Source organism: Typha angustifolia, chromosome 8 (assembly GCF_048772165.1).
Source record: "Typha angustifolia cultivar Huaian chromosome 8, ASM4877216v1, whole genome shotgun sequence".
In the NCBI taxonomy this organism is placed as follows: Eukaryota; Viridiplantae; Streptophyta; class Magnoliopsida; order Poales; family Typhaceae; genus Typha; species Typha angustifolia.
Window position 1 is genome coordinate 9217072 of NC_133246.1, and position 15430 is coordinate 9232501.

At 44.3% G+C, this 15430-nt stretch overlaps 1 protein-coding gene across 1 annotated transcript; it reads right to left on the reverse strand.

Moving 5' to 3' along the window:
• Positions 1-1567: 1567 nt before the first annotated feature.
• Positions 1568-4328, reverse strand: LOC140764547 (uncharacterized). Its single transcript, XM_073103156.1, has one exon. The coding sequence runs from the start codon at positions 4326-4328 to the stop codon at positions 1767-1769; it is 2562 nt and encodes an 853-aa protein (XP_072959257.1). The 3' UTR covers positions 1568-1766.
• Positions 4329-15430: the final 11102 nt, after the last annotated feature.

A 15430-nucleotide genomic window follows, 5' to 3' on the forward strand; every position in this document is an offset into this window, starting at 1 on the left:
AAAAATAGATCTCGAAAGATGCAGTCGTCGGATTGAAGTACAATTTTGATATATTGAAGCCCTAGAAAAGAGCTTTCCAACAAATCTAGTTTCAGGAAAATCGGACAATGGTATCTCTAGATATCGTCCCATTAGTAGACGGACATCAGGAAGTTCGTCTTTGGATTCGTGGATGGAGGCACGAGATTGTAGGTGATGATAGATGGTGGTGTACCAGCAGTAATGGGGTGGCATCGATGAATACGCGGAGGTGGAAGGGTTATGGGTGATGGTAGGGGTTAGGGCAAAGTGATAGATAGATTGGAAGAAGGGGGAGAAGTGGGTCGCCTCTAAGGGACTAGGGTGAGTGGCTGGTCGAGGGGAGTTAGAAGCAGCGTCGCCGGGGAACAAGAGAACGAGAGAGAAGAAGACGAAGGAGATAGGGGCAAACTCAATTTATTTAATAATAATTCCATGGTTGCCATCCACACCTTTAGAGGCTAACTAAACAATTCAAAAATGGTAATTATTAATCCTAAAATAGTAGATTTTCGTCGACCGCGTTTGAACGCGTCCAATCACGTTCGAACACACATTTTGTGTTATTTGTATGTGCGAACATGATGTAGGCATTCGTAGGTGCAATCGAACACATATTTCGCACTCTCTGTATGTGCGTATCTGATGTAGGCGTTCACAAGCGCATTCGAATGCACTCCTCTCGCGTTCGAACGCAACATACAAAAAACTTATTTTTATATGAATTAAACACTAGAACAAGAATAAAAGACACCCCTAAAGTGTATCCATGCTCGAGACGACATCGGTGAAGTCGAAATTGTATCAGCTCCGGTCGTTCGAGCGCGAACGTTTAAACGTCTACATACGTTCGCAATGACAGAGAACTATAATTCTGTGTTTGAACGCGATCGGACGCGTTTGATACACATGGTTATAGTCTTTTCTTATTACATTAGTTATTTATTTTTATTAAAATAAATTTTTTGTAGGTCGTGTTCGAATACGGAAAGCGGCGCATATTTGAACGCCTTTGTGAATGTGTTACGATCCTTCCTCGGCTATAGGCTCTGATACCAGATTGATACGAACCCTCTTTTGGTGCTATGGCTCTGATTCAAGATTAATACGATCTTGCACGGAACTTTGAGATCAGATCCCGAAATATCCCGCCGTTGGATCGCTGTGAAATTTTGATATGTTGTAGGCCCGGAAAAGAGCTTTCCAACGGATCTAGTTTCAGGCGAATCGGAGATGGGGATCTCGAAATATCGTTCGTTTAGTGGACGAACATCAGGATACTCTGTTTTGGATTCCGTGGATGAAGGCACGAAATCCTAGGTAATGGTGGATTGTGGAGGGCCGGTGTTGATGGGGTGGCACCGGTGTAAAAGTGATGGTGGAAGGGTTATGGATGATGGAAAGGTTAGGGATAGCGATGGATAAATTGGAAGAAGGGGGAGAAGAGGGCCACTCCTAAGGGACTAGGGTGATTGGCCTGTCGAGGGAGAGAGCGAAGAAGATGAAGGAGGCAAGGCAAACTCAATTCTCAATATTCAATAATAATTTTGGTTGCCCTACACATACTTTTATAGGCTAACCAACAACTCAATCTTATCCTAAAACACAATCTTATCCTAAAACTCAATCTTATCCTAAAACTCAATCTTATCCTAAAACTCAATCTTATCCTAAGGTAAATCCAAACTCGAGACGATGTCGGTGAAGTCCGAATCGTATCAATCCACCACGCTTCCGCAACCTTGTCCTCAAGGTTTGAAATTTGGGAAGCGATCCATGATGTCTGCCTCTAGCTCCCATGTAGACTCGTCAGTAGGTTTGCCCAACCACTCAATCAGCACTTCAGTCTCTAATCTGGATCCTTGGCGTCTTCTCCTACGACTTAGGACTCGAACCGGCTCAGTGGAGCCATCTTCCTCCATTTGTTCGGGTAAGGTCGAACCCACTACATGGTTAGGCCCGATCTGGGCCTTCAATGCCGAGACATGGAAGACGGGATGTATCCTGGTTCCTTCAGGTAGGTCCAATCGGTAAGCTACTGGACCGATTCGTTGTAGCACTCGGTACGGACCATAGTACTTGTATCCCAACTTTTGGTTCAAAATTGGCCTCAATGTGGATTGTCGATACGGTTGAGCTCGAACGAACACCAATTGATCCACCTCAAATTCTCGCTCACGTCTGCCTTTGTCATGCGTTTGCTTCATGCGGTTTTGTGCTGTGGCTAGGTGAGTCTTGAGCCGTCTCAATGTTTCATCTCGATCAGCAAGCTCCAAGTCAAGCTCAGTCCTATCCGTCGCCGCGAGTCTATCGTAGGCACGCAAGACAGGGGGAGTGCGCCCATAAACCGCCTCAAATGGGGTCATGCCAATGCTTGAGTGATGAGCGGTATTGTATGACCACTCAGCCCAGGGAAGAAATTTGACCCAATCCTTTGGTCGATCCGCCACAAAGCATCGCAAGTATTGCTCTAGTCCACGATTCACCACCTCGGTTTGGCCATCCGTCTCGGGGTGATAAGCTGAACTAAGATTGATTTGAGTCCCTTGCAATCTGAAGAACTCGGACCAAAACTCACTTATGAAGATGCGATCCCGGTCTGACACGATCGTCCTAGGCATCCCATGCAAGCGTGCCACTTCCCGAACAAAAATTTCAGCAACCCTTTTTGCTGAAAACGGGTGAGACAATGTTATGAAATGTGCATACTTGCTCAGTCTATCCACCACAACAAACACCACCGATTGTCCTCGAACTTTCGGCAGCCCCTCGATGAAGTCCATGGAGATATCCTCCCAAATACGCTCTGGTATCGGTAGTGGTTGCAGTAGCCCGCTAGGCTTGAGTGCCTCCGATTTGACTCGTTGGCAGATTTGACATTCACGCACATACTTCTTCACGTCCGTCTTCATCCCAGTCCAAGTACAGTTTTGGGCCAGCCGCTTGTAAGTACGTAATACCCCTTCATGACCTGCTATAGGAGTATCATGGAAGTGTGCCATCAATAGCCTCCGTAGCTCTTCGTTTCGGGGTACCTTGATTCGCCCGTGCTCTAGTACTAACCCATTGCGCTCCTCGTGCTCGGGGTTGCTTGAGGGGTTCGCTCTCAATTCCTCCATGAGTCGGACCAGATCACTATCCTCTGCACTGGCTCTCCGTAGATCTGAAAAGAAAGGAAAAGTGGGTGCCGAGAAAGAAGCGAGCTCCCTTTCTTTTGAAAGTTCAAGCAGCGATTTACTTCCATCCAACAACACTCTCTGATCATCTCTCCAAAAGGTCAATGTGAGGCTTATAAAATCAAAGGTCACGGGCCCCAAGCTCCGAAGCCATTGGGTCCCTAAAACAATATCGGCACCTTGCAAGGCCAATGGATAAAGATCCAATGTGAAAATTTGGCCTTGCACCTTCAATTCTGCACCTCCACAAATAGAATCTGCTCGCAAGGTGGTGCCATCTCCAATCGTCACATCGAACCCTTCCGTGGGTTCCGACTCGAGCCCAATCTTCCTAAGGAGCCTCTTGTCAATGAAGTTGTGGGTGGACCCGGTGTCAATCAAGATTCTCACTGTGGTTTTCTTGATTACACCGTTCACCCGCAAGGTCTTTGGCGCGGCTGTCCCCGAATAGGCGTCGAGGGAGATTTCGGCCTTCGTGTCCTCCACGTGTTGTTGCTCCTCAACTTCTTCTCCTCGATGTCTAGCCACATCTGCACCTTCAGCTGCCATGGGTGGAAGATCGTGGCCTTCTCCTTTGAGTGGTAGCTTGGCAGGGAGCTGCAACGTCATCGCTGGTGATGAAGCTGTCGTGGTCGACTGTCGATTGACCGAGGAGAATGGTAGAAGATCGCTGGAGGCCATATGCGATTTCTTCTTAGTTGCCGACTCACTATGGTTGCAAAGGGAGCTAGTGAAAGGCGGCCCAAGTGTCGAAATTCGCGATTTCGGATCATCTCCTTCACCACTGATGAGGATTCCTGATGAGGGATATCCAGCGACCAGGTGTGGCGTAGCCAGCACTTCGCGATTTGTCGACAAGGTCTCCGGTGCATGGGAAGATGTGGAGGTTCCGAGGGCTGCTACAATGGTTGCAGATCTCATTGTAGTTGGTGGCAGTTCGTTGCGGCTGACCATGGGTCGAGGTGTAGAATCTCGATCTTGCCGGATAGCCGAACTCTCCCCTATTTTTGTGATGAGCGGGAAGGCCGTGGAGGATGTTGGGTATGTTGTGGAGGGTTCCCAATGCTGTCTTGTGATTGCCTTGCTTGTTGAAAAAGGTTTCGTCCATGCCCGTATTTCTTGCATCATCTCCATCATTATTTGCTTGTTGATGGCAATCTGTTTGGAAATAGACCCCAACATGGATAGAACGCTAGGTTCTTCCGTATTCCTATTAGATCGAGTGATCGTCATTGGAAGCGCTTGTCCGAGGAACGGTGGCTCTGATACCAGCTTGTTACGATCCTTCCTCGGCTATAGGCTCTGATACCAGATTGATACGAACCCTCTTTTGGTGCTATGGCTCTGATTCAAGATTAATACGATCTTGCACGGAACTTTGAGATCAGATCCCGAAATATCCCGCCGTTGGATCGCTGTGAAATTTTGATATGTTGTAGGCCCGGAAAAGAGCTTTCCAACGGATCTAGTTTCAGGCGAATCGGAGATGGGGATCTCGAAATATCGTTCGTTTAGTGGACGAACGTCAGGATACTCTGTTTTGGATTCCGTGGATGAAGGCACGAAATCCTAGGTAATGGTGGATTGTGGAGGGCCGGTGTTGATGGGGTGGCACCGGTGTAAAAGTGATGGTGGAAGGGTTATGGATGATGGAAAGGTTAGGGATAGCGATGGATAAATTGGAAGAAGGGGGAGAAGAGGGCCACTCCTAAGGGACTAGGGTGATTGGCCTGTCGAGGGAGATTAGAAGCGGCGTCGCCGGGGAGATTGAGGGAACGGGAGCGAAGAAGATGAAGGAGGCAAGGCAAACTCAATTCTCAATATTCAATAATAATTTTGGTTGCCCTACACATACTTTTATAGGCTAACCAACAACTCAATCTTATCCTAAAACACAATCTTATCCTAAAACTCAATCTTATCCTAAAACTCAATCTTATCCTAAAACTCAATCTTATCCTAAGGTAAATCCAAACTCGAGACGATGTCGGTGAAGTCCGAATCGTATCAATCCACCACGCTTCCGCAACCTTGTCCTCAAGGTTTGAAATTTGGGAAGCGATCCATGATGTCTGCCTCTAGCTCCCATGTAGACTCGTCAGTAGGTTTGCCCAACCACTCAATCAGCACTTCAGTCTCTAATCTGGATCCTTGGCGTCTTTGGTCCGTTTCGGGTATTGGAGTGTAGTGGTCTGGTTGCAAATCGTTTGGAGCTGCCGAAGGGGTTGAGAGTGCATCCTATCTTCCATGTTTCATTACTGAGGGAGCATATTGGAGATCATGAGATCGTTGGATTAGTTCTATCGGAGCCATTGGAGGAGATAGAGATCGTAGAGCGAATTCATGTACTTACTAGACGCCGACGATGACATAGTACTAGATTGGAGATGGAGATTTTAGTTGAGTAGCTTAGCAAGCCATCTGATGAGGCGACATGGGAGTTGGAGACTGTTATCTTGGAGCATTTTCCTGACTTTTTACCTTGAGGGTAGGGTGGGGGAAGCGTGGTGGGCTGATACACTTAGTTAGGATCTTTTCTTATTGTATTAATTATTTATTTTCATTAAAATAAAATTTCTGTAGTCGCGTTCGAACGCGAATTGAACGCAAGAGGGTTCGCGTTCGAACGCCCTTGTGAATGCCTACATCAAGTTCGCAAATATAGAGAACGCATATTGTGCATTCGAACACGGTCGGACGAGTTCAAATGCTTTCGTTCAAACGCCTGCATCGCATTCGCACATCCAGAGATGGAGCGTTTTCAGTGTATTCGAATGCGATTGGGCGCGTTCAAACGCGATTAGGCGCATTCGAACGCGATCGACGATAATCCTTCAGAATTCGGGTTTCATATTGTTGTAAGACTTATTAGCTATTCTCTGTAAATATGTGGATGTCAGCCAACTTCATTATGCTATTGGATTATTAATTTCTTGCCTTCTATCTTCTCTCTAGACTCTCTCCCTCCTCCCTCTTCACCATCCTTCCACCTCTACCGTTGGCAAAGTTTTTCCTAACTTCTAATCTCCCTCGACTGTCGAGCCTCTTTTGGATCTCGACCATTTCGTTCCCTTTATCTACTTTCCTTAATCACATCCACAATCCACACCTCATCTCTATACCTATCCATAACCTTAACATCCACTCCAGCCGTTACCACAACCATCACCCACGTTATTTTGTGTTTTCGTCCCAATTGTAGTTCGACTCTACGAAGGGCGTAAATACGAAAGTTATAGATAAGGAAGTAATGGATCTAACCCACTTAGTTTCATAATTTGCTGACTGTCAGAGAATATCTGATGAATATTTTCCCATGATTGCACGGACTGATTCCTGTAATACATCCAGATCTTGAAGGAATCGTTGTGTAGCCTATCTTTGGTACGAGAACTGATCAAATTGGTATCAGAGCTTATCAATTTGATATCAGAGCTTATCAAATAAACCCATATCTTGAAGAGATTATTTCGTAACATATCATTAGTATTAGATCCTAGTGAATCTCGGACCTCCATTAATGGTGGAGACAAGAAAGATGGCATCAACAAGGAGATCAATAGAGAACACACCGACAAGGGAAGACTCAATCCATTGTAACCCTAACAGTGAGACCGATTCCCTTAGGGTGGTCACGGTATGCCGAGTCAACCAACGTCCATGGGTGTCAACATGGGCTTGGCAGATAAACTTAGGGACATGTTCCAAACATTGATGTAAAGGGTTGAAACAACGCAAAATGATTATAATACTTTAAAGGAATATGTCCTGAATCAATCGGCTTCGTCATCTCCACAACAAAGATCGGTGCCTCAAGAAAGACCAGCAGTGGGGCCTCACCGAACCAATACCCTATAGGTCCAGGTACGATAGGCTAATGTCAATGATCCTCTTTTACCTATTCTACACATCATCCCCCACCTCTGATACACAACCCAAGACTAGTGGTGGTGGAACTCGAGAGGCGTGCGGCACTGGTGTGCTTCGTCAATAAAGAGGATTGACACTTTGAGGATGATGTTGATCCCTTTGGAGATGGTGATAGGCGTGCTCGAGGATTTAGAGAAGGAGATCAACAAGTATAATAATGGTTTAGACCTGAACCAAGGATCTTTCACGAGCAAGGTAGGGGAAGTGTGGTGGGCTAATACACCTACATCCTTTAAACTACATCAACCATCCACCCTCATCTCCATTATCATCTATAACCCTAACATCCACTCCATTTGTCACCACCACCATCCGCACTATATCATTATTTTGTTCTGGTTGCAGTTTGAATCTGTGAAGGGCATAAATACGAAAAAGGTAGATTAGGGAGTTATAGATTGATTGCACTTGGTTTCGTAATTTTCTAACTATAGGAGAATAACTTTTTCTTGATTCAAGAGTTATGGATCGTTCCATAACATATCACTCTATCCTCTCTCTAGTCTCTTTATCCTAATCTCTCTCCTCCCTTTTCACCAACCAGCCACCTCTACCGTTGGCGAGGTCTCATCTATCTTCTAATCTCACTCGTCTGTTGAGTCCTCCCTCCTTCTTGGGATCTCGATCACTTTTTTCCCTTCGGCCTTATCCCTTAAACTACATCAACTATCCACCCTCATCTCCATTATCATCCATAACCCTAATATCCACTCCACCCATCACCACCACCATTATCCCCACTCTATTTTATTTTCGTCCCAGTTTTAGTTCAAATATGCAAAGGGCATAAATATAAAAAATGTAAATCAAGAAGTTATGGTAGACCAAACATCGTTTCGTAATTTTTTAACTACTAAAGAATATTTGGTGAATATTTTTTCTCAATTGTACAGACTGCTTTCTATAATCAATCTAGATCTTGAAAGGACCGTTCCGTAACCTATCATTGGTATTAGAGCCAGGCAAACCTCGGGCCTCCATTATTGCTGGAGACAAGGAAGATGGCATCAATAAGGAGATCAATGGAGAGCATACCGACAAGGGAAGACTCAATCCACGAAAGCCCAAACCGAGAGGCCGATTCACTTAGGGCGGCCACGGTAGGAAGTTAACCAACGTCTATGGGTGTGAACATAGGCTTAGCAGATGAACTTAGGGGCATGTTCCAAACATTACTGCATATGGTTGACATAATGCAGAATGATCATAATGCTTTAAAGGAATATGTCATGAACCGATCGGCTTCGTCATCTCCACAACAAAGATCGGTGCCTCAAGAAGGACCGGCGGTGGGACCACATCGAACCGATACCCCATAGGTCTAGGTATGACAAGTTAATGTCAATGATCCTCTTTTACGTATTACTACACATCATCCCCCACCTCTAATACACAACCCAAGACTAGCGGTGGTGGAACCCGAGAGGCGTGCAGCACCGGTGCGCTTCATTGATGAAGAGGATTGACACTTAGAGGATGATGTTGATCCCTTTGGAGATGGTGATGGGCGTGCTCGAGGATTTAGAGAAGGAGATCAACAAGCACAAAGGTTTAGATCTGAACCAAGGATCTTTCGTGAGCCCGACAATGCTATCCGGGGGTAAATCGCACGCTTGGACTTCCCAAAATTCCAAGGTAGTGATCCGACAGATTGGGTGTTTCAAGTGGAGCAATACTTTGATTGTCAAGGGACAGCGGAGGACACAAAGGTATAGATGGCAAGCTTTCACCTCCAAGGAATGACATTGCATTGGTATCGATCGGCTATTCATGGTGGAGGATTTACTGGTTGGGCAGACTTTTGTAGGAGGATTACACACAGATTTAGGACAGCGGCATATGGAGATTTTGCTACCATATTAAGCAAGATGGTTTAGAGGACAACTGTATTGGAGTACCAAGCAGATTTTGAAAGAGTTAGTAGTCGTTGCGAGCCACCTTGGCCCGAACCGACATTGATGAGCACATTTATTTTAGGGCTGTGAGAGGAGATCCAGATGGATGTTCGTGCTCTCTGTCCTATCACTCTTGAGGAGGCCTATGAGAAGGCCTTGAGGATGGAGCAAAAGCACAAGTCTCTCAAGATGGCAGCGAAAGCAAGTTGGGGCAACCTAGATGGGTAGTTTGCTCCTAGAACACCGGCTAAAAATTTTGCGAGTTCAAAGGCAGTAGTTGCTAATACTGGAGCATGACCACCCTTGAGACCTTCTTTCGATGTTAGAGGAGGCACAAGACCCTCCGTTCAAACTCTCATACCTGCCCAGGTGGAGGAATGAAAAGCGAAGGGCCTTTGCTTTTGATGCGATGAACGTTTCAACCCCGGCCATCGATATTTCAAACCGATCAGGAGTGTGATGCTCATCGACGGTATCAAGGAGGAGAATGTGGTTGTTGGTGATGGAAAGTGTTCAGAGAAAGTCTATGAGGAGGCCGTGGAGGAAGGCGCGGAGGAAGATATCCAAGCTAAAATTGATACGAATCGGGTCAAATCGGATCACATCAAAAGGAGATTAGGCTCAATGGATTGAGTCTAATTATCTTATTTGGCTATTTGGTTTAGTTAGAGTTTTAGTAGGTTAGGATTTTATATAATTAGCTAAATCTAATTTTGCACAGTTTTGAGAAAATATTCGTAGAATATTATACACATATCCAAATAATATCAAACCTATTGGATAAGGTCTCCAACCTCCTTATCTACAACTTTGATATTCATTACTTCTCTAGATTTGGAATCTATCTATAACAAAATAAAAGCTTAATCTGAGAGGTAATCGGAGAAGATAAGGAATACTGATTTAGTTGGTTTGTTAGGGTTTCATATTGTTTTAGGACTTGTTGGCTAGCCACTATAAATATGTGGATGGCAGCCAACTTCATTATGGAATTGGATTATTGATTTCTTGCCCCATATCTTCTCTCTAGACTTCTCCCTCCTCCCTCTTCACCATCCTTCCACCTCTATCGTGGGCAAGGTTTCTCCTCGCTTCTAATCTCCCTTGACTATCGAGCCACCCCTCTTCTTTGGGATCTCGACCACTTTATTCCCCTCGTCTAGTTCCCTTAATCACTTCCAGAATCCACCCTCATCTTCATACCCTTCCATAACCCTAACATCCACTCCACCCGTCACCACCACCATCACCCATGTTATTCCGTGTTTTCATCTCTGCTATAGTTTGAATATGTGAAGGCCATAAATACTAAAGTTTTAGATCAGGAAGTTACGGATCCAACTCAATTAATTTTGTAATTTTATGGCTACCAGAGAATATCTGACAAATATTTTCCCATGGTTGCGCAGATTGATTCCTGTAATAAATTCAGATTTTGAAGGAATCTTAGCATAGCCTATCTTTGGTTACAGATCCTATCAATTTGGTATCAGAGCGCATCAAAAATATCGATGCATGGATATTCAGGTAGTTTCGTGCTGAGGACATTGCGGGTGAACGGACTCGTTAGAAAGCATTGTATGCACATTCTTATCGATTCCGGGAGTACACAAATTTCTATACGAGAGATTAGTGAGGAAGTTAGGGTTGGATACTGAACCGAATGTGGGGTTTGACGTTGCTATTGGAGATGGCACGAAGCTTTGGGTCGAGAGCTTATGTCACTAGGTTGGTATATAGGTGCAAGGACACGACATCATTGTGGACTTGTATCCGTTGGCACTACGAGGAGTGGACATTATCATTGGCACTCAGTGATTGAAGAGCTTGGGACCCGTCACATTTGATTTCCAGAGCTTGCGGATGAAATTTATGCAAGAAAACAAAGAGGTGCGGCTTGATAGTATTCGGTCCCCATCGATTCTAGCGATGCAGCCGATGGTGGGGCTGCCTTGTGCAAGTGATTGGGCATATCTTCTTCAATTAGGACTAGTAGGAGATCAGCCCCTAATGAATCCAAGTATCATAATTGAATTATCTAATTTATTAGATAAATTTGCTGGACTGTTTGAGGAGCCAAAGGAGTTACCACTGAGATGAATGGCAGACCATTGCATAGAGATTTTGCTAGGGGCTACACCGGCGACCGTGAGGCCATATCGATATCCACATGTGCAAAAGAAAGTCATCTCTAAGATGGTAATTGTGATGTTGGAGCAAGGCCTCAAACAACAACTCATAGCTCTTACTCATCGCCCGTGCTATTGGTGCGAAATAAGGACGGGACATGGCGTTTTTATGTCGACTACCGGATACTAAACGCTATCACCGTCAAGGACCGGTATCCCATTTCGGTCATAGAGGAGATGCTGGACGAGCTTGCAGGGATGATAATATTCAGCAAGCTTGACTTGAGGGTCGGGTATCATCAAATTAGAGTTTACCCAGCGAATGTGCACAAAATTGTATTTAGGACTCTGGACGGGCATTACGAGTCCCGGGTGATGCCTTTTGGTCTCACCAATGCTCTAGCTATTTTTTAAGGTCTGATAAATTATATATTTTGGCCTCTTATGCGAAGGTATGTCTTGGTATTCTTTGATGACATTTTGGTGTACAGTAGGACTGAAATAGAGCATTGGCGGCATTTGGAGGATGTGCTGAATTTGTTGAAGCAAAACCAGCTAAAGATTAAGAAGTCTAAGTGCTTATGGGGAGTACCACAAGTGGAGTATCTAGGCCATATCATCACAGCAGAAGGAGTGGCAACGGATCCTCAAAAGGTAGCATGCATGACCATTTGGCCGATCCCTATCTCTAGCACAGGATTGCGAGGATTCTTGGGGCTGACCGAGTATTATCACTGCTTCATTATCGGGTATGGCAAGATCGTTGCTCCTCTCACTTCTTTGCTGAGGAATGACTCTTTTAGATGGACGGATGATGCCACTATAGTCTTCAAAAAAACTAAAATCAGCAAGACATAACGATGCCCATTCTAGCTCTTTCGAACTTCACCAAAGAGTTCGTCGTGTAATGTGATGCATCGGGAATGGCATAGGAGCTATACTAATGCAAGGAGGACGTCCCATAGCCTTTCTTAGCAAGGCTTTATTATAAAAATCCCAGCAATTATTGACCTACGAGAGAGAGATGTTGGCAATTCTATATACGGTGATAAAGTAGAGGCCTTATTTGATCGGTAGGCGATTCATTATTCGAACCAATCAAAAGAGCCTTCTATACTTTATGGGACAACGTATTCACACTCTAGCATAGCAGAGATGGGTAACAAAATTGCTGGGGTATGATTATGAAATTCAATACAAGAAATGAACAGAAAATAGAGCAGTAGATGCACTATCGCGCCAACCCCATACCGTCGAGCTCGCAGCCTTTTCTTCTCCTACTTTTTCTTTTCTTGACGAGCTGAGGTATACATGTACATCTGACCCAGATGTTATGAGATTGTTACAAGAGGTATTGGATGATCTAGAGCACCATCCAGACTTGGAGAACCGAGGCGATTTGCTGCTGGACTGTGGGTGCATTCGGGTGCCCACAAATGATGGATTGCGGCAGAAATTATTGGAGCACTTCCACCAAACTCCAAAGGTTGGTCATGAGGGTGTCTTGAGGACTTATAAGAAGATATTATAGAGCTGCACGTGGCCAGGACTAAGGCGGGATGTGAGGAGTTATGTCCGTGCTTGCGAAGTCTATCAAAGGGCTAAGGCAATCACATTGAAGCTGATCGAATTACTATAGCCTCTACCGATACTGGACTATGTTTGTGTAGACATTTCTATGGATTTCATAGAAGGTCTTCCACTGGTACGTGGTTATTCTGTTATTTTTGTGGTGGTTGATATATTAAGCAAGTATGCACACTTTTCTGCAGTGTCATCCATTTCAGCCAAGTCAGTGGCTGAAATTTTTGTTAGAGATGTTGCTTGATTGCATAGTATGCCATGCACGATTGTCTTGGATCGTGATCGTGTATTTATGAGTGACTTTTGGATGGAGTTTTTTAGATTATAGGGGACTTGATTGAACTTTAGTTTGGCTTACCATCCATAAACGGACGACTAAACTGAGGTAGTCAATAGAGGCATTGAGTAGTACTTGCAGTGTTTTGTTGGAGAGATGCCGAGAAGATGGTTGGAGTTCTTATTGTGGGTGGAGTGCTCTTACAACATCCCCCACCACAGCAGCATTAGCATGACTCCGTTCGAGGTGGTGTATGTGCGCACGACTCCGACATTACGCGCTTATGACCTAGTGGCAACTATAGATTGGACAGAGGTGGACTTAGCTTTGATAGATAGAAACGCCACATTGAGGAGGCTGCGTGCCCATCTTAATCTTGCTCAAAACTGCATGAAGCAAGTTTATGATCGCAGCCATTGGGAGCAGGAGTTTGACATCGACAGTTGGGTGTTCGTGAGGGTGCAACCGTATCGTCAGATGACCTTGCGTCCGATGCAAAACTAGAAGTTAGCATATCGCTATTTCGATCTGTTTCGAGTGCTAGAGCATGTCGGTCTGGTTGCGTATCTTTTGGAGCTGCTTGAGGGGTCAAGAGTGCATCCTGTCTTTCATATTTAATTACTGAGGGAGCGAATTGGAGATCATAAGGTCGTTGGATCAGTTCTACCGAAGCCATTGGAGGAGATAGAGATAGTAGAGTTAGTTAGTGTACTTGCTAGGTGCCGCCGACGTTATGGTACCAGATCAGAGATGGAGGTTCTAGTCGAGTGGCTTGGCAAACCATTTGATGAGGTGACATGGGAGTTGGAGACGGACATCTTGGAGCGTTTCCTTGACTTTACACCTTGAGGACAAGGTGGGGAAAGCATGGTGGGCTGATACAGCTTGTTAGAGTCTTTTCTTATTGCATTAGTTATTTATTTTTATTAAAATAAATTTTTGTAGGTTGCGTTCAAATGCGGAAGGGGGCACGGCGCGTTTGAACGCCTGCATCAAGTTCAGAACAAGAAAGAACACGAAATGTGCGTTCCAACGTGGTCGAGCGCGTTCGAAGGCTGCATTCGAATGCTTGCATCAGGTTCGGGCGCGTTTGAACGCGATCGGTGGGAATCCACTAGAATTAGGGTTAATAAATGTTATTTTGGCTTGTTGGCTAGCCTCTATAAAGGTGAGGATAGCAACCAAAATATTATGATGAATGAATATTGGTTTTTATCATCCTCTATCCTCTCTCTAGTCTCTCTATCCTAATCTCCCTCATCCCTCTTCATCAACCAGCCACATCTACCGTTGGCAAGGTCTTATCTATCTTCTAATCTCCATCATCTGTTGAGTCATCCCTCTTCCTTGGGATCTTGACCACTTCATCCCCTTCGTCCTTATCCTTTAAACTACATCAACCATCCACCCTCATATCCATTATCATCCATAACCCTAAAATCCACTCCACCCGTCACCACTATCATTATCCCCACTCTATCGTGTTTTTATCCTAGTTGTAATTCAAATCTGTGAAGGGTATAAATACAAAAAATGTAGACCAGGAAGTTATGGATCGATCAACCTTAGTTTTATAATTTTCTAATTATGGGAGATTTATATGGACTAGTTCCTACAATCAATCCAGATCTTGAAGGGATCATTCCATAACCTATCATACTCTTAGCGTATGACAGTGATAGGGCTTTGATACTAATTGATAGGCACTGACACCAATTGATAAGCTTTAATACCAATTGTTAGGCTCTGATACCAATTGATTGGCTTTGATACCAATTTGTTAATGCTCGGATACCAAATTGATGGGATCTAGAACCAAAAGATCGACTACGGAATAATTCCTTAAGATCTGAATTTATTGTAGGAAGTAATCCGCGCAATCGTGGGAACATATTTGTTAGATATTCTCTAGTAGTTAGGAAATTACAACACCAATTGGGTTGGATCTGTATCTTCCTAATCTACAACTTTTGTATTTATGCCCTTTGCAGATTCAAACTGTAACAGGGACGAAAACATGGAATAATGTGGGTGATGGTGGTGGTGGTGACATGTGTCAAATATTTTACAAATATTTTTTCGAAACTGTACAGAGCTGAATTTAGCTAATTAGATAAAATTCTAAGTGTATGAGACAGAGTATAGTAGTGGTTAAGTGTTGTACTCTAAGTGTATCATCGATATACCCTTAGCGTATGACAAGATATGATTATTTTCAAACCACAGTAGCTTCTCTCATTAGCAAGGTCTCGACAAGCTCCTAATCACCATACAAGAGTTAGTGAATTTATGCACTAATGTAGCCATTAAAGGCAGCAAGAGTGCAAACTGATCCAAGTAGATTCAACCACAATAACTTGTGCTGTATCAATTTGCTATCAAAGTCGACGTTCCTCAGGCCACCTGATACACTTAGTTAAG

What these genes read in the sequence shown, in the direction of transcription:
- LOC140764547 (XM_073103156.1), bottom strand. Translation starts at nt 4,328, where the DNA reads ATGGAGATGATGCAAGAAATACGGGCATGGACGAAACCTTTTTCAACA.